This window comes from Bos indicus x Bos taurus, chromosome 3 (assembly GCF_003369695.1).
Source record: "Bos indicus x Bos taurus breed Angus x Brahman F1 hybrid chromosome 3, Bos_hybrid_MaternalHap_v2.0, whole genome shotgun sequence".
NCBI lineage: Eukaryota > Metazoa > Chordata > Mammalia > Artiodactyla > Bovidae > Bos > Bos indicus x Bos taurus.
This window is the reverse complement of record NC_040078.1, coordinates 43,572,889-43,589,609: the sequence shown is the minus strand read 5'-3', so window position 1 is coordinate 43,589,609 and position 16,721 is coordinate 43,572,889. Positions and strand designations below refer to the sequence as shown.

The following is a 16,721-nucleotide window of genomic DNA, read 5'->3' as shown; positions in this document are numbered from 1 at the left end:
CCCCGGGTCAGGGTGTGCTTCATTGTTCACTCAGTCTTTGGTTAGAGGTTGTATTTAAGTCCCTTCGCCAGTGACTTTCTGTCCTGTGTTGATGGGTGTGTATGTGGTTTGAGACACATTGTGGTTTGACATTAGGCTTTCAAGTCTAATGTCCTTCTAGGATACCCCTGAGTGGGTGCAGCCTAGCACACGCGTCCAGCCTTCCCAAACCCCGTAGTTGCCAGTGGTCCCAGTAGGGTTCTTCTCAGCAATCTCTTTCCCTGGTTCTCTCTATGAAATTTCTGGTCATTCTAATGTTCTTCTTGTATCATGGAGCTATTAGCATTCTCTTAACTGCGCCTCATCAAGGTCTCGGTTATTTTCAACAGCATTAGGCACAGAGTTCTCCACTCACCCTGCCTAATAAATTCAGTCCTTTCAGGCAAAGCTCTTCAACCTTGTAGCCTGTCATGCCTCTTGGGCAGAACACCTGTGCCACTGCCCACTTTTCCTGGGGCAGCCATTCTGACTGTGTTTAGGCAGGAGGCGTCAGTCTCTGATCTTCTTGGTTGTCCCTCCCATGTGGAACCTCCTCCCTATGAGCAAGCTCCAAGTCTGCGGGGCAAGTAGAGCCCCAGTATTCTGGGCCCCCCACAGCTCGAGTAGGACAGTTACACTACACATTGGAATTTGGTGAAGGAAGAGAGTCAAGGTTTTCTCTGCCTGCAACCTAGAATAGAGCTTTTACAGCTTAGAGCTAGAGGGAGTGAGAAACAGGCAGCCTTTGCCTCCCAGAATGAAACTCACCCTAGACAAGGAGTTGGGAGGAGAGGGCATTGCCATATTAGCCACATCTGCCTGGAGTAGAGCAACTCGGGTAGAGCTTCCACAACACACAGACTGAGTGAATGGCTGAGTGAATACAGGAGCAGACTGCAGTGGGAAGAAGAATGAGAGTGTGGGGAGAAAGTAGAAGCAGTAGATGCAGGTTGTTTGGTCTTGATACTAATAGACGCTGCAGAACTTAGGAAAATAACTGTATTTAGATAAGATGTGTGTTTGTATTTGTAGCTTTGGGGAGATACAAGCATATTTAAAGATCCAGAAGAAAGAATCTCACCTCCCTCCCCTCTCAGACAACAAAATAAGACATGATATGTAGGGGGGAAAATGTAAATGACATTTTACATCCAAAAGATGCTTAAGAGGCAGAATCTAGAGCTAGATGGGGCCAAAGAAAGGTCTCTCACTTAGGAGACCAGAAGTAAGAAGGAGGAGCTTCAAGAGGATAGTACATTTCAGGGGCTCTTTTCCTGCCCTACAACTGAACAGCCAGACACTGAGAAGCCTAAACCAGAGTTGAAGATGCAGGTAACTTTCTGCCATAAAGGGAACGAGGTCCTTTGGGTTTAGAAGGAGCATTCCAAAATATTGTTCTCCTAAGGACCATCAAGACAGGCAGAAGACAAGACCCTTCTTAACTCCCACCATAATAGTAAATATGTTATATGATGATATAATGAATCAGTGTTGATCCTATTTACTGTCAGTTAAAAACTCCTACAACAGAAAGAAAAATGTATGGTAAAATAGATGGTAGGATACCACAACCAAAAAGTTGTTTTCATACCACTACAGTATCATTATAAAATATTGATGTCTAACATATAAGAAAATGAGTGATAGAGGTTGATATTGTATTTCAGCTTTAATCTTAACCTCAGTCTAATTACATGATAATCCTTTATGTTTCCTTTTTCTTTAAGCTGCTAATAGTAGATGGCTCCAGGAACATCCAGAAAGTGCATATAACCTTGTGAATTCCCCACACTTAAAACCTGCCTGGGTCTTAGACAGAGCACTTTGGCACTTATCCTGTGATGTTGCAGAAGGGAAATACAAAGACAGAGGAGTACCTGCTTTGATCGAAAATGACCATCAAATGAATGTCAGTATGTATGGAGGAGTACCACACTTTTAGTACACAATTTCTAAAATATAAATTAAATGTCTTTTTGAAGATCATTTAGAACCTGTCTTTTAAGGTGCTTAAATAATACTTAGTAAGATGATTTTAAATATGTGTTCTAACTATTAATATTTTTCAGTGCATTCGAAAAGTAATTTGGGAGGATATTTTTCCAAAGACTCAACTCTGGGAATTTTTCCAAGTAGATGTTCACAAAGCAGTCGAGCAATTTAGAGGACTTCTTACACAAGGTAAAGGTTATACACTAGAATGTTACCATCAATTTTAAGAAATTTAGTATTACTCTTCTCTTAGTTAACACAGTATTAAATCTGTTATTATGATATGATATTTGTGTTGTTTCTGATGCTCTAACACTATGATTCTGGAGGCTATCTGTGAGTTAGCAGAGATCTTTAAAGGCCGTGTCATTCAGTTCAGTTCAGTCGCTCAGTTGTGTCCGACTCTTTGCGACCCCATGGACTGCACCACCCCAGGCCTCCCTGTCCATCACCAATCCCCGGAGCCTACTCAAACTCATGTCCATCGAGTCAGTGATGCCATCCAACCATCTCGTCCTCTGTCATCCCCTTCTCCTCCCACCTTCAATCTTTCCCAGCATCAAGGTCTTTTCCAGTGAGTCGGTTCTTCGCATCAAGTGGCCAAACTATTGGAGTATCAGCTTCAGCATCAGTCCTTCCAATGAATATTCAGGACTGATTTCCTTTAGGATGGACTGGTTGGATCTCCTTGCAGTCCAAGGGACTCTCAAGAGTCTTCTCCAACACCACAGTTCAAAAGCATCAGTTCTTTCATAATACACAATTATTTCCCTTGGGGACTGCTTCTTATATTGATTCCTTAGCACAATGCTCAGAATACCATACAGCTCAATATTACATTTGTTAAATGAAAGTTTAACATGGTAGGTAAATAGAACAGATTATTTCAGCTGCCAAAAACTCAAAACAGGCTTCAAAACTGAGAGATGTGATTGTCTTCTGTTGGCTAATGTAGGAATCTTAACTGAGGTAGTTGATGGTACCTCAGTTAACTTAGCTAAGTTCTAGTTTATGGTACCTACCATTAACACTGGGCTTCCCAGGTGGCATTATTCGTAAAGATACCACCTGCCAATGCAGGAGATATAAGAGACATGGGTACCATCCCTGGGTCAGGAAGATCTCCCGGAGCAGGGCATGGCAACCCACTCCAATATTGTTACCAGGAGAATCCCATGGACAGAGGGAGCTTGGTGGGCTGCGGTCCATAGGGTCGCAAAAGGTCAGACACGACTGAAGCAACTTAGCATTCACATATGCACTATTGCTGCTGCTGCTAAGTTGCTTCAGTCGTGTCTGACTCTGTGCGACCCCATAGACGGCAGCCCACCAGGCTCCCCCGTCCCTGGGATTCTCCAGGCAAGAACACTGGAGTAGGTTGCCATTTCCTTCTCCAATGCATGAAAGTGAAAAGTGAAAGTGAAGTCGCTCAGTCGTGTCTGACTCTTCTCGACCCCATGGACTGCAGCCTACCAGGCTCCTCTATCCATGGGACTTTCCAGGCAAGATTACTGGAGTGGGGTGCCATTGCCTTCTCCATATGCACCATTAAGACCACCTAATTACTAGTGAGACTAACTCAGATACTAGCCAGTAGCAAAGGTAAAGAAACAAATCTCCAAATTAAGGACATAATTAACCTTAAGAAGTTAATCTCTGTGTCCCTAATAAAGTAGGATAGGAAAAACCATGCCAAAAGAGAAATTAGGATTTTTTAGGAAGCTTTTAGAGAAATAATAAAGAATATATCTGCAATTAGTATAGGACAACCTAAGAGCAAGAATCTTTGAAGGCTCTTAAAATAAGAAATCCTCTTCCTTATCCAGAAACTTGAGCTTGAGTAAGGCCCAGAAATACTGCCCTCAAAGTCAAAGTCATTATGATTTGAGGCCCTGGAAGCTTCGGGTCAGGTTCACTCTTCAGCTTTCACATTTGTGTAACATCTTAATACATGAATTTTTTATATTATCTTTCCTTCATGTTTTATCTTACTGAAGTGCCTCCATTTTCCCTTTTCTCTGATGTTTATAAACTGTATTATTTATTTACAATTATGTATGCTCACAGTAAAGAAAAAAAGCCAAATAATACAACTATATAATAAATGGAATGTGTAACTTCCTCTCCTCCAAAATCTACTTACTAGAAGGAACTATTATTTAATAGTCTCTTGTGTTTCTTTTCAGACTCTTTTTTGAAAGAAATTCCAATTTTATATAGTTAGGTACATATAAATTACATTCATATGTTTTGTATTTATATCTATTTTATACACATAAATAAGACTGCAGTATACAGACTGTTTAACAAGTTGTTCTTTTAGTTGACAACATGATCTTATTACAGCTAATTATTTCTTTTTAACTTCTAGATAGCAATATACTGCGTTAAAGTACTTGAATTCCTTTTAACCATTTTGGTAGGTTATTTGTAGTTCATTTCTCATTCATTCATTTAATACATTTTTATTGAATCACATATTATGTGCGAGGCACTGATCCAGGTAGGGGGATTCAGAGGTGAATGTAGCAAACCCTGGATCTAGAGGAATTTATATTCTTACAACTGATACTATAGAAAATAAATCCTTGTGCATGTTAACTTTACTGGCTTTCTGACTAAATCAGTAGGACAAATTATTAGGCAGAATTCATGGGTCAAAGAGTATACAAATTTAATGATAAATTTGTAATAGATGTTGTCAAATTGCTTTTCAATACAAATTGTACCAGTTTATGTTATCACTAACTGTAACATCACCAACATTAGCTACTATTTAATCTTTGTCAATGGGCAAGATATTCATTATTTTTATTTATATTTCTTTGGTTATGAATGAAACATCTTTTCATGTTTTAATTAGCCATTTATAATTCTTCCATTAATTGCCTTTTAATGTTCTTCCCATATTTTTCTGTTGGGTTGCTCATCTTTTTCATATTGACTTATTATTACTGGTGGTTCCTTACTATAGTGGCCTCAGCTATATCCTCCTATTATGCTATTGATCTTTTAATCCTTGTTGACGGTGGTTTTCTATCCTCACTGTAACCAAATTTATTGATCTTTTCTTTTATGGCTTCTAATTTCACATTGTGCATAGACCTTCAAACAACATTCTGTTTTCTTCTGATAATCTTATTTACAGTTTACTTTTAAATATTTAATAGACCTGGAATTTATATAAAGAAGATACTAACTTTATTTAATTTTAAAAAGTAATACTGGGTTGATATTCCATCCTTTTAAACTGGTTTGGGATACCACCATAATACTTCATAATGTATAATCATATACTGAATATTCATGGCTCTGTTATCTGTGCTATTCCACTGATCTGTCTTATACTCTAGCAATACGAAAGACTTTTATAATATACACTGATTGTGTAGTTTTACCTCTTTTTTAAATACTTCTTGGCATTTTTTCATGTATGTTACTCTTCCAAATTAACCTCAGAAACTACATCTTTAAATCTATTTATTCTTTATCTTACTTTGTGCTTTTATAAGCCATTTCATTTAGAATAAGCCAGATATTAATTAATTAAAGTAAAATCAAACCCAGTGGAGGCAATCCTCCACTGATTTACTAGAAACAAGTTCAGAATAAGAATGAAAACTCTCCCTACAAAGCATTTATTTACTTTTTTCATTTTTTATTATTATGTAAGAGGAGAATGCTAGTTGGTGAAACGGAAAAAATATAAAAACAAACTTGTCTGCTTCGTTCAGAGAAAGTCAAGTTGTTAATAAGACTTACTTTTTAAAATAGAAAGCAATCTTTGAGGAAAAAGAACTCCTAAAGTTAGTGTCTTTGGTAGCACCTGGGAAGAAAATGTGTACCAGCAACACTAGACCATTCAGGTATGACCTAAATCAAATCCCTTATGATTACACAGTGGAAGTGACAAATAGATTCAAGGGATTAGATCTGATAGAGTACCTGAAGAACTATGGATGGAGGTTCGTGACATTGGACAGGAGACGGGGATAAAGACCATCCCCAAGAAAAAGAAATACAAAATGGCAAAATGGTTGCCTGAGGAGGCCTTACAAATAGCTGAGAAAAGAAGAGAAGCAGAAAGCAAAGGAGAAAAGGAAAGATATACCGATTTGAATGCAGAGTTCTAAAGAATAGCAAGAAGAGATAAGAAAGCCTTCCTCAGCAATCAGTGCAAAGAAATAGAGGAAAACAATAGAATGGAAAAGACTAGAGATCTCTTGAAGAATATCAGAGATACCAAAGGAGCATTTCATGCAAAGATGGGCACAATAAAGGGCGGAATGGTATGGACCTAACAGAAGCAGAAAATATTAAGAAGAGGTGGCAAGAATACACAGAAAAACTACACAAAAATGACCCAGATAACCACGATGGTGTGATCACTCACCTAGAGCCAGACATCCTGGAATGTGAAGTCAAGTGGGCCTTAGGAAGCATCACTACAAACAAAGATAGTGGAGGTAATGAAATTCCAGTTGAGCTCTTTCAAATCTTAAAAGATGCTGTGAAAGTGCTGCACTCAATATGCCAACAAATTTGGAAAACTCAACAGCAGCCACAAGACTGGAAAAGGTCAGTTTTCATTCCAATCCCAAAGAAAGGCAATGCCAAAGAATGCTCAAACTACCGCACAGTTGCACTCATCTCACACGCTAGTAAAGTAATGCTCAAAATTCTCCAAGCTAGGCTTCAACAGTGTGTGAACCATTAATTTCCAGATGTTGAAGCTGGATTTAGAAAAGGCAGAGGAACCAGAGATCAAATTGCCAACAGCTGCTGGATCACTGAAAAAGCAAGAGAGTTCCAGAAAAACATCTATTTCTGCTTTATTGACTATGCCAAAGCTTTTGACTGTGTGGATCACAACAAACTTGTAAAAAATTCTTCAAGAGATGGTAATACCAGACCACCTGAGCTGCCTCTTGAGAAATCAAGAGGCAAGTCAGGAAGCAACAGTTAGAACTGGGCATGGAACAACAGACTGGTTCCAAATCGGGAAAGGAGTACATCAAAGCTGTATAATGTCACCCTGCTTATTTAACTTCTATGCAGAGTACATCATGAGAAACGCTGGGTTGGAAGAAACACAAGCTGGAATCAAAATTGCCGGGAGAAATATCAGTAACCTCAGATATGCAGATGACACCACCCTTATGGCAGACAGCAAAGAACTAAAGAGCCTCTTGATGAAAGTGAAAGAGAAGAATGAAAAAGTTGGCTTAAAACTTAACATTCGGAAAACTAAGATCGTGGCATCCGGTCCCATCACTTTATGAGAAATAGATGGGGAAACAGTGGAAACAGTGGCAGACTTTATTTTTTGGGGCTCCAAAATCACTGCAGATGGTGATTGCAGCCATGAAATTAAAAGATGCTTACTCCTTGGAAGGAAAGTTATGACCAACCTAGATAGCATATTAAAAAGCAGAGACATTCCTTTGCCAACAAAGGTCCTTCTGGTCAAGGCTATCGTTTTTCCAGTGGTCATATATGGATGTGAGAGTTGGACTATAAAGAAAGCTGAGCGCCAAAGAATTGATGCTTTTGAACTGTGGTGTTGGAGAAGACTCTTGAGAGTCCCTTGGACTGCAAGGAGATCCAACCAGTCCATCCTAAAGGAAATCAGTCCTGAATATTCATTGGAAGGACTGATGCTGAAGCTGAAACTCCAGTACTTTGCCCACCTGGTGCGAAGAACTGACTCATTGGAAAAGACCCTGATGCTGGGGAAGATTGAAGGCGGGAGGAGAAGGGAACAACAGAGGATGAGATGGTTGGATGGCATCACTGACTCAATGGACATGGGTTTGAATAAGCTCCAGTAGTTGGTAATGGACAGGGAAGCCTGGGGTGCTGCAGTCCATGGGGTCACAAAGAGTCAGACATGACTGAGTGACTGAACGGAACATCTTTAGTGCCCTAAAAAATGTATAGAATACCTGAATACTAATCAAAGCAGTAAGGTGGGGACTGGGGTTGAACTGGTGGGAATTGCTGCGTTTTTCTTCTACAGTGTTGTTTTTTTTTCCCCAGTCAGGATCTCTCTCTCCTCTTTACCCAATGCCGCCTCTCTCTCTCTTTCCTTCTGTGTGTGTGTGTGTGTGTGTGTTAGGTTTTTGCAGAAGGATACGTAGGGAGGTAGGAAGGAATGCTTATGAAATAAATAGTTCTTTTATTTTCTAAGAAAAAAACAATAAACTAAAAATATGAAATAAGTAACAGTTATAATCTCCTTATATATATCTGCATTTAAGATATAATATTTTCTTTCTTTCAGAAAATAGGAAAACAACAAGGCCTGATCCAGATCACCACCTTAAGATTATTCAGGATCCTGAATACAGACGGCTTGGCTGCACTGTAGATATGAATGTTGCTCTAGCAACTTTCATACCACATGAGTATGTTTTATATTTTACTACATACTAAAGAATAATATTGCTTGTAAACCTTTATGACTATTCTGATTACGTTTATGGTATTATTTTTATGCTATTTGTTAACAGCCTGAATAAAAAATGAAATAAAGTAATTCCCTATAATTACTACTTCCAACACATGACATTTCCCCTTTTGTGGTAAAAATGTATACAACTGGAAAATTTCTTAAGTCTTAATTAAGGTCCTAAGTTTCTATGACCCGTATTAGAAAAATTTTTAATGTAGAGTTTGTAGAACCATTAAATAATATTCGTATTGCTTTATCTACTTCAAGCAATGGGCCAGCCGCAATTAATGAATGCTGCAATTGGTTCAGGAAGAGAATTGAGGAATTAAATTCGGAGAAGCATCAACTCATTAACTATCATCAGGAACAGGTTTTACCTACTTCTTTTGAACTGCTGTTTTTCTCTGAGTTTTAATACTGTTTTTTGTTGTTGTTATTGACATAAGTTCATGTTTTCTAGGCAGTCAATTGCCTTTTGGGAAATGTGTTTTATGAACGACTGGCTGACCATGGACCTAAACTAGGACCTGTTACTAGAAAACATCCTTTGGTTACCAGGTATTCCATTTTTGTTTTCTTCTCATGAAAGGTTAAAAATTGAAATTGTACTAAATTCTTCAAATTAACCTAAATTTGAATTTCCTTGAATGTGTGACCCAGTATGTTTGTTAAATTGAAATAGCAGTTTTGATCTGGTAACTAGGCTTAATATTAATTAATTTTGTTAGGCAAATCTTTAATTAGAGAAACTATCATCAGTATGAACCAATTTATAATCATTTACATTCATGTTTCTGGAGGACTGCATACTTACTAATAATTTCACTGTTAAGCAAATTAAGCAAGTATTTAGCTCCTTATAAGTAGTGTACAGCAGAGATTAGGCAACTGAAGCATAGTAAAAACTTTTGCAAAATAATGTCAATACTTTAGTGATTTTCTTAGTCATTCTATGAGATTTTTAAAGTTATTAGAATGTTCTGTACTAACATTCTATACTTAGAATGTTAATCAGATATAGTATAATACTTACTCAATTTCTCAAATCCTGCTAGATTTACTCAAAATGTCTGATGATTTTTTCACCTGTATTGAAGTTTATTTCTTATTTCTTATAAATGGTGTCAAACTAATCTTATCTATTCTATTCATTAGGGACAAAGTTTAATTTTAATGGTATTAATTCAGATTTTCTCCAAGGAATTTCCTGTATGGATTTCATACTTCATTGTATCTCCCTAGATATTTTACTTTCCCCTTTGAAGACATATCCCTCTCTGTAGAAGAATCAATGATTCATGTCCCAAATAAAGCTTGTTTTCTGATGGCACATAATGGATGGGTAATGGGAGATGATCCCCTTCGAAATTTTGCTGAACCAGGTATGTCATTTTTGTTAACTTCTCTATGGACAGGGAAATAAAAGTTCATGGCAAGCTCAGAATATAAATTGTTTGTTGATTTTGTTCCCCGAGTAGGCTAATGATTTTTAAATTGTTTCATTGGTGATGCCAGAGGTGCATACAGGTTGAGAGAAGAGAAGGAACTGACAGAATGAGATTCAGCTTCTTTCTCCTTCTTTCCTTTTCTACCCCTATCTCCTCAAACAGAAGAGTTCTCATATATCTATTTGATATTATGGTTCTACAGAAGATTTTATTTGGGCAACTCATTTGTACACAAATGTACTCATTTGCATCTTTAAAAAGCCATCTGAACCTGTATGGTTACAACTGTTTATTGTAAGAGATATTTTCACTGATTAGCTAGAGGAGTATTTAAGATATTTGAATGACAGTTAAACTAGAAAACAATTGTTTTTAGATTCCCTCTTACTTAATGCTAGCTTCTTATTTCTTATAGCTGTTTCATTGCCAGGAATAATTTTGCAAGGGACCTATCGATATATTTATTTTTTAACATTTTAGAATCAGAAGCCTGTTTTTATGACATTAAATTTAATTCAGAAGTCTCATTTTTTTAAAAAAACATGTAGCTTTGCATTTAAGTATCTCTGCCATCTCCTTTCCAACCATTGGAAGTGAAAAATGATACTTTGCTCTACACCATGGATTTAATGTAACATATTGCCAAAAATTGGTAGCAAGGTGGAGATGGAGCTTTAAATGGTTTTGGTATAGCTTTAAAGGCTCATGATATTACTATTACTGTTTTCCTTTAAGAAGCAACTTGAATTTTTACTATTAAGCACACGTTTTTAGAAGAGAATGTAAGGTACAGTTTTAGCAAAATAGATAGGAGATCTAAATTACTATCAATTTTTTAAAACTTTATCCCATACCATTTTAGATATAATTTTAACCTATATATGGCTTGTGTTAGAAATAATAAATGTGATTTTAAAACAACAGTTTTTCCTTGAAATACATATTTTCATTTTATTCCTTGAACCATTGAAAGCAAGCTCCTTTTTTAACAGGTTCAGATGTTTATCTAAGGAGAGAACTTATTTGCTGGGGAGACAGTGTTAAATTACGCTATGGGAAAAAACCAGAGGACTGTCCTTATCTCTGGGCACACATGAAAAAATACACAGAAATCACCGCAACTTATTTCCAGGGAGTCCGTCTTGATAATTGTCACTCAACACCTCTTCATGTAGCAGAGGTACAGATAAATAATTCATCTATGTTAAAGAAATCAGTGTCCTTTCCTAGCTTTCCTTAATAAGAGTGTACAAATACATGTTTCCTTTTGCTTGTTGAATGCTAACAGTAATATGGTGGTAGTATTTTAAAACTTGCATAATTTGCATAATTCCGAGAATTTTTGATGCAGATATTATGGAGTACTGGGCATAAAACGTATGAGTTAATATTTTTATTTAAGTTAGGGACATTATATTGTCTCTGATAATACACATACAACAATATGCCATATATATTATTAAAATATTATTAATATTTTAATGTTAATATTTTAAAAGAATTAACCTTGTTAATAATTTAACAATATATAAATATTAATTTGTCTTATTCTTATTATTAGGTTAGTTTCAATAAATTAGTAGCCACTGTGAAGTCATATTGGAGAAGGCAATGGCACCCCACTCCAGTACTCTTGCCTGGAAAATCCCATGGACGGAGGAGCCTGAAAGGCTGCAGTCCATGGGGTCGCTGAGGGTCAGACATGACTGAGCAACTTCACTTTCACTTTTCACTTTCATGCACTGGAGAAGGAAATGGCAACCCAAGCCAGTATTCTTGCCTGGAGAATCTCAGGGACAGGGGAGCCCGGTGGGCTGCCATCTATGGGGTCGCACAGAGTCGGACACGACTGAAGTGACTTAGCAGCAGTGAAGTCATATAGCTTATTTCATATTATAATAATTATTTAAACACTAGCATTAAAAAAAATAATAATAAATAAACACTAGCATTATAGCATATTGAAGATAGTTTGTCTCACTGATTCAATTTTCATTATCATATGGAAATATAATTATATGTAAATGTAAACATAAAAATTTTCTGTTCCTCTTCAGGTTTTTTATAGTAACGTAAGCAATGCCAACATTTATAGTGTTATCTTTTATGAAACATAAAAGATAATGCTTTAAATTTTATATAATACTATGCTATAAATTTTATATAATTTATAGCATTATCTTTTATGTTTACAGCTTTGTAAACACTTTAGAGTTTCATTCTATTTGTAAGATCTTTGAAACTTTCCTAGTGACAAGTTAGTGTTCTATGGAAATGTGTGCTTATCTGAAAAACATCTATTTCTATCATTTTAAAGCAGTATTATAATGCATATGTTTCAAGTCCTGTGATGAAAAATTGCTTTGATTTGGAAGAATTTAATGAACATTAGTTAAGGTAGTAGAACATTTTTAGCTTCAAAAAAAGGCAGAGTTTTTTTTTAAATGTATGCCTTTAGCAATACATTTGTAAGATGGTTATAACATTATAGCAAAATACAGAATACTAAAATTTAAGTTTAAAAAACCTCTAGGGTCTTATGTGTTAGAATTTCAAGTATTAGCCTTTGTGCAAATGTTCAAAATTTTTTTTTGAACTGATCTGATTTCTGATTAGAAGTTCTGGGGAATCCCTTGGCAGTCCAATGGTTAGAACTCAGTGCTTTCACTGCCGTGGCCTGCGTTCAGTCCCTGGTCAGTGAACGAAAATTCAGCAAGCCACAAAGTGTGGCCAGGAAAAAAAAAGGAATTTATTATCATCTTCAGGAAAAACTGGCTTCAGTCTAGTCAGACCTAATCTTTACAATAGCTAAATGATGCACCAGCAGGGAATTTATCATTTATAGTTTAGTCAAGGGCCTGAAAATTAATAGGCTAATTAGGGATATTAAAAACAAAACATAAAATAGGGTTTGGAAAGCCTAGCAGAATTGCAGTACTATGGTTTACATTTTTTAAGTGACACTAACATTTTTCTTCTTCCTTTTTTTCCTCCTTTTGTGTCCCATCTGCAAAATCTAATCTTCCTTTTTAACTGTTATATTCGCTTTATACATTCTTTTGTTTTCTGTATGTTTTGGTCCATTTTATGTTTTCTTACTTATGCACAATTAAATTTCTTTGGAAATTCTCTTGGATTTCCATTTTGTCTTGCTACATGGTATTTTCCTGTGTCAAATCCATGCCTAGTCTTGCCTCCTCTCCTTCCCCCACACCATCTTGCTTTTCTCTTTCTGTTATATTTGTGACTGTGCTTTTTGCAGTATATGTTGGATGCTGCTAGGAAATTGCAACCCAATTTATATGTAGTAGCTGAACTGTTCACAGGAAGTGAAGACCTGGACAATGTCTTTGTTACTAGACTGGGCATTAGTTCCTTAATAAGAGGTAGGCTCATTGAAAGTGTTTTTCCCATCTAAAGCTTCAGTTTTTGTTTAAGTAGATTAAAAGGCATTTAATAGCTTTATGTACAGTGTTTAATAATGTTCAACATAGTTATTGTTCTTTTAAATATTCTACTCAAAATTTCTTAATATAACTGAGTCTGTTTTCATTAGTGAAAATTTCTACTTTGGGGTAAGATATCTCATTTTAACTTGAAAGACCAATGGAGCGAATTGATGACTTGAACAAAATCACTTTTTTGTTGTTGAAAATATATAAATCTGTTTTTCATCTCTATCTGCCTAAATGATGTAATCTTGAGATTTTTCTCCATAGATTTTATGTAACCAACATCCTAATAAGCAGCATATATTCCTTTTTTACTGCATGAGCCATTTCTCTGGTTAAGTTGCAGAAAAGACTTTTTGTCATTTAAACTGATGGACATTTGTTTAAATGTTTAAATCAGTTTTATTCTTGATAATATTTTTGTGGTCTGTTTTTGAAAGTCAGTCACAATACAGAATCTAATCTCTTTTTGGACATTGCTAATGAAGATTGTTAAAATACTCTGTAATGCTTTGCAGAGGCAATGAGTGCATACGATAGCCATGAAGAGGGCAGATTAGTTTACCGATACGGAGGAGAGCCTGTTGGATCCTTTGTTCAGCCCTGTTTGAGGCCTTTAGTGCCAGCTATTGCACATGCCCTGTTTATGGACATCACCCATGATAACGAGTGTCCTATTGTGGTAAGCGTCTATCCTGTTGCTTGTATTTCCTTATTTCGCTAAATGTTTTGATGTTTAGTTCTCTGCTGTTTAATGGCAGTAATATCCACAGTACCTCAAAATAGTGCCTTAGATTTGTAAGTGATTGTGATTTAAAGGTTTTTGAGTGGTTTGTCATTTGTCTTAAAGCAAATGAATACATCTTCAGAATGTACTTATGTACATTCTGTACTTCTCCTTTTACGTCATGGGGCTATAGCATGGCACTTTGCATTTGAAAGAAAATGAACTTGTGTTGTTTTACTCTTTTGTAGCATAGGTCAGCATATGACGCTCTCCCAAGTACCACAATTGTCTCCATGGCGTGTTGTGCTAGTGGTAGTACGAAAGGCTATGACGAATTAGTGCCTCACCAGGTTTGTTATGTGTTGTTTTTTAAAACCCACAAGGCCCAAAACTGATCATTTTTACCAGAATTCCTCATTGTCATTAAAACATGCACATGGCTAAGTTTTTGTTTTGTTCAGATTTCAGTAGTTTCTGAAGAGCGGTTTTACACTAAATGGAATCCTGCAGCATCGCCATCCAGCGCTGGTGAAGTGAACTCCCAGAGTGGCATTATTGCGGCCAGGTGTGCAATCAATAAACTTCACCAAGAGCTTGGAGCCAAGGGTTTTATCCAGGCAAGAAGCTACATTTTCTAGGTTCCTTTCTTAGGTTCAGTTTTAGAGTCTTTCCAGTTTGAGCACTAATGTGTTTTCTCTCTGTTTCTCAGGTGTATGTGGATCAAGTTGATGCAGACATAGTGGCTGTAACCAGACATTCACCCAGTATCCATCAGTCGGTCGTATCTGTTTCTAGAACTGCTTTCAGGAATCCCAAGACTTCATTTTACAGCAAGGAAGTGCCTCAAATGTGCATCCCTGGTAATGTGATCTAAAAAATGTTGTTTTGGTTGTATTGTTAAATTGTTAATAATAATAAATATTATTAAATTGTTGTTACGTGTCATATATATTGTAACACAGTGTGAGTATAGATGTAGTTAAGAAAAAGAATTACAAATTTTTGATAACTTGTATTTTTACTACATGGAGCAAAACCTGGAAATACTGTTAAATGTTAACATTTTTTGAGTTCTGATTTTATTTTCATCCTAATACATTTTCCTATCTCCTAATTTATATAAATGAACATGTATTTCTTCTACACCCAGCTAGATTTATATGTATATTCATGTACATATGTATATACATATATATTTGTATGTGTGTCCAAGTGTTTCTGTATATGTATACATATATTTACATATATAAACCAAAATGGAAAGTAGTTTAATATTTAAGGCACTTTATAATCCATCCTCATCTGTTTCAACCAAATAGATATTTTCACTGCTCCCTAAGTAGCCTTACTCCTACTTATTTATGAATTCTTTACATCTTTCAAGGACTAAAGTTTCACCTCCTTTGAGAAGCCTTCTCTAAGTACTCAGTAAACTCTCTGTCCTCTGAACATATAGCAATTATAGTCTCTGTATCACTCAGACATTATAAAATGCATCCTTGAGGTATATACTTATTATTACTTGATTGTTTTCTAGATATGTGTATTTAATTTCCTTATTTATTATTATATATAATATATTATGGCATAACATGCTCCTGTGCATATAGCAGCTGTCCAAGTCCATTGACTAACTGAGTGAATGAAGCTTCTCACAAACATGATCATACTCTATATTTGTTGCTAATTGCAAAATATTCATAACTCCCATTTTTAGAAGTTATCAACTTGAATAGTTTTAGGGTTAAATGTCTATTGCTTTTTTTTTTAACTGTTCACAAGTTTATATACAGTAATCTCATCTGGTTGTAACTAATATACATATATAGTTTTACATGGTTGCACTCAATGTATACAGTAACATCTCAGGGTTTTGTTTTGTTTTTGATCAGTGATCATTCTTAAAACATGTTCCATTTTCTCAGTCCACATAATTTTGATTTTCATTATGTTGAATGTTTTATATTTTATTATGGTAGCATTCCATTTTTAACATTTATGTGTGTTTAGCAGTGCTCTTTAAGATTTGAGTATACACTAGGAATAATCTTTTTGTTTTGAATAATTTTCTTAGTATATATTTTCAGAAGTAGACTTCTGGATCAGAAGGTCTTTCATTGTCAGATTAACAGTTTAAAGTTCAAATTATTTAAATAATAAAGTTTCAGTTTTATATATCCTTTGATCTAGCAGTTCTATTCCCAGGTGTGTATCTGAGAAACTCTCCTGCACTTCCACTAGGAAATATGCACAAAAATATTTATTGTAACATTATTGATAATAGAGGAAAATAATGACAGTGGTGGTTAAATGAATACATTTGGGTACACTCATACAGTGGGATACTGTTTGGCATCTAAAATGAATGAGGTAGAGCTAACATAGCAGTATAAACAAATTTGAAAAACTACAGTGTTATCCAATAGAAAGGAAGTTGCAGAAGTGTATCTATAACTTGAATCCACTCACATAAACTTGGAAATATGGAGAATAGTATACGGTGCTTAGGGAAACAGGTATATGTAGTAAAAATGCACAGGATCAATGCAGACCAGCCTTCAGGGAGTGGTTACCTCTGAAGGGAAAGAAAGGGAACACACGGACATCAGTTGGGTTTGGAGTATTTTCTT

General features: G+C 35.7%; 1 protein-coding gene across 4 annotated transcripts in view; it reads left to right on the top strand.

Annotated features, from left to right (window-relative positions):
- AGL (amylo-alpha-1, 6-glucosidase, 4-alpha-glucanotransferase) overlaps positions 1-16,721 on the top strand; it is a 104,125-nt gene that overhangs the window by 41,449 nt on the left and 45,955 nt on the right. For all 4 annotated transcript variants that reach the window (XM_027536419.1, XM_027536418.1, XM_027536421.1 and 1 more), the window contains exons 6-17: positions 1,746-1,927; positions 2,088-2,199; positions 8,294-8,417; positions 8,732-8,834; positions 8,925-9,022; positions 9,707-9,846; positions 10,905-11,092; positions 13,175-13,298; positions 13,883-14,046; positions 14,340-14,441; positions 14,553-14,708; positions 14,801-14,951. In XM_027536419.1, coding sequence (XP_027392220.1) covers positions 1,746-1,927; positions 2,088-2,199; positions 8,294-8,417; positions 8,732-8,834; positions 8,925-9,022; positions 9,707-9,846; positions 10,905-11,092; positions 13,175-13,298; positions 13,883-14,046; positions 14,340-14,441; positions 14,553-14,708; positions 14,801-14,951 — 1,644 coding nt within the window. The remainder of the gene's footprint in view (positions 1-1,745; positions 1,928-2,087; positions 2,200-8,293; positions 8,418-8,731; positions 8,835-8,924; positions 9,023-9,706; positions 9,847-10,904; positions 11,093-13,174; positions 13,299-13,882; positions 14,047-14,339; positions 14,442-14,552; positions 14,709-14,800; positions 14,952-16,721) is intronic.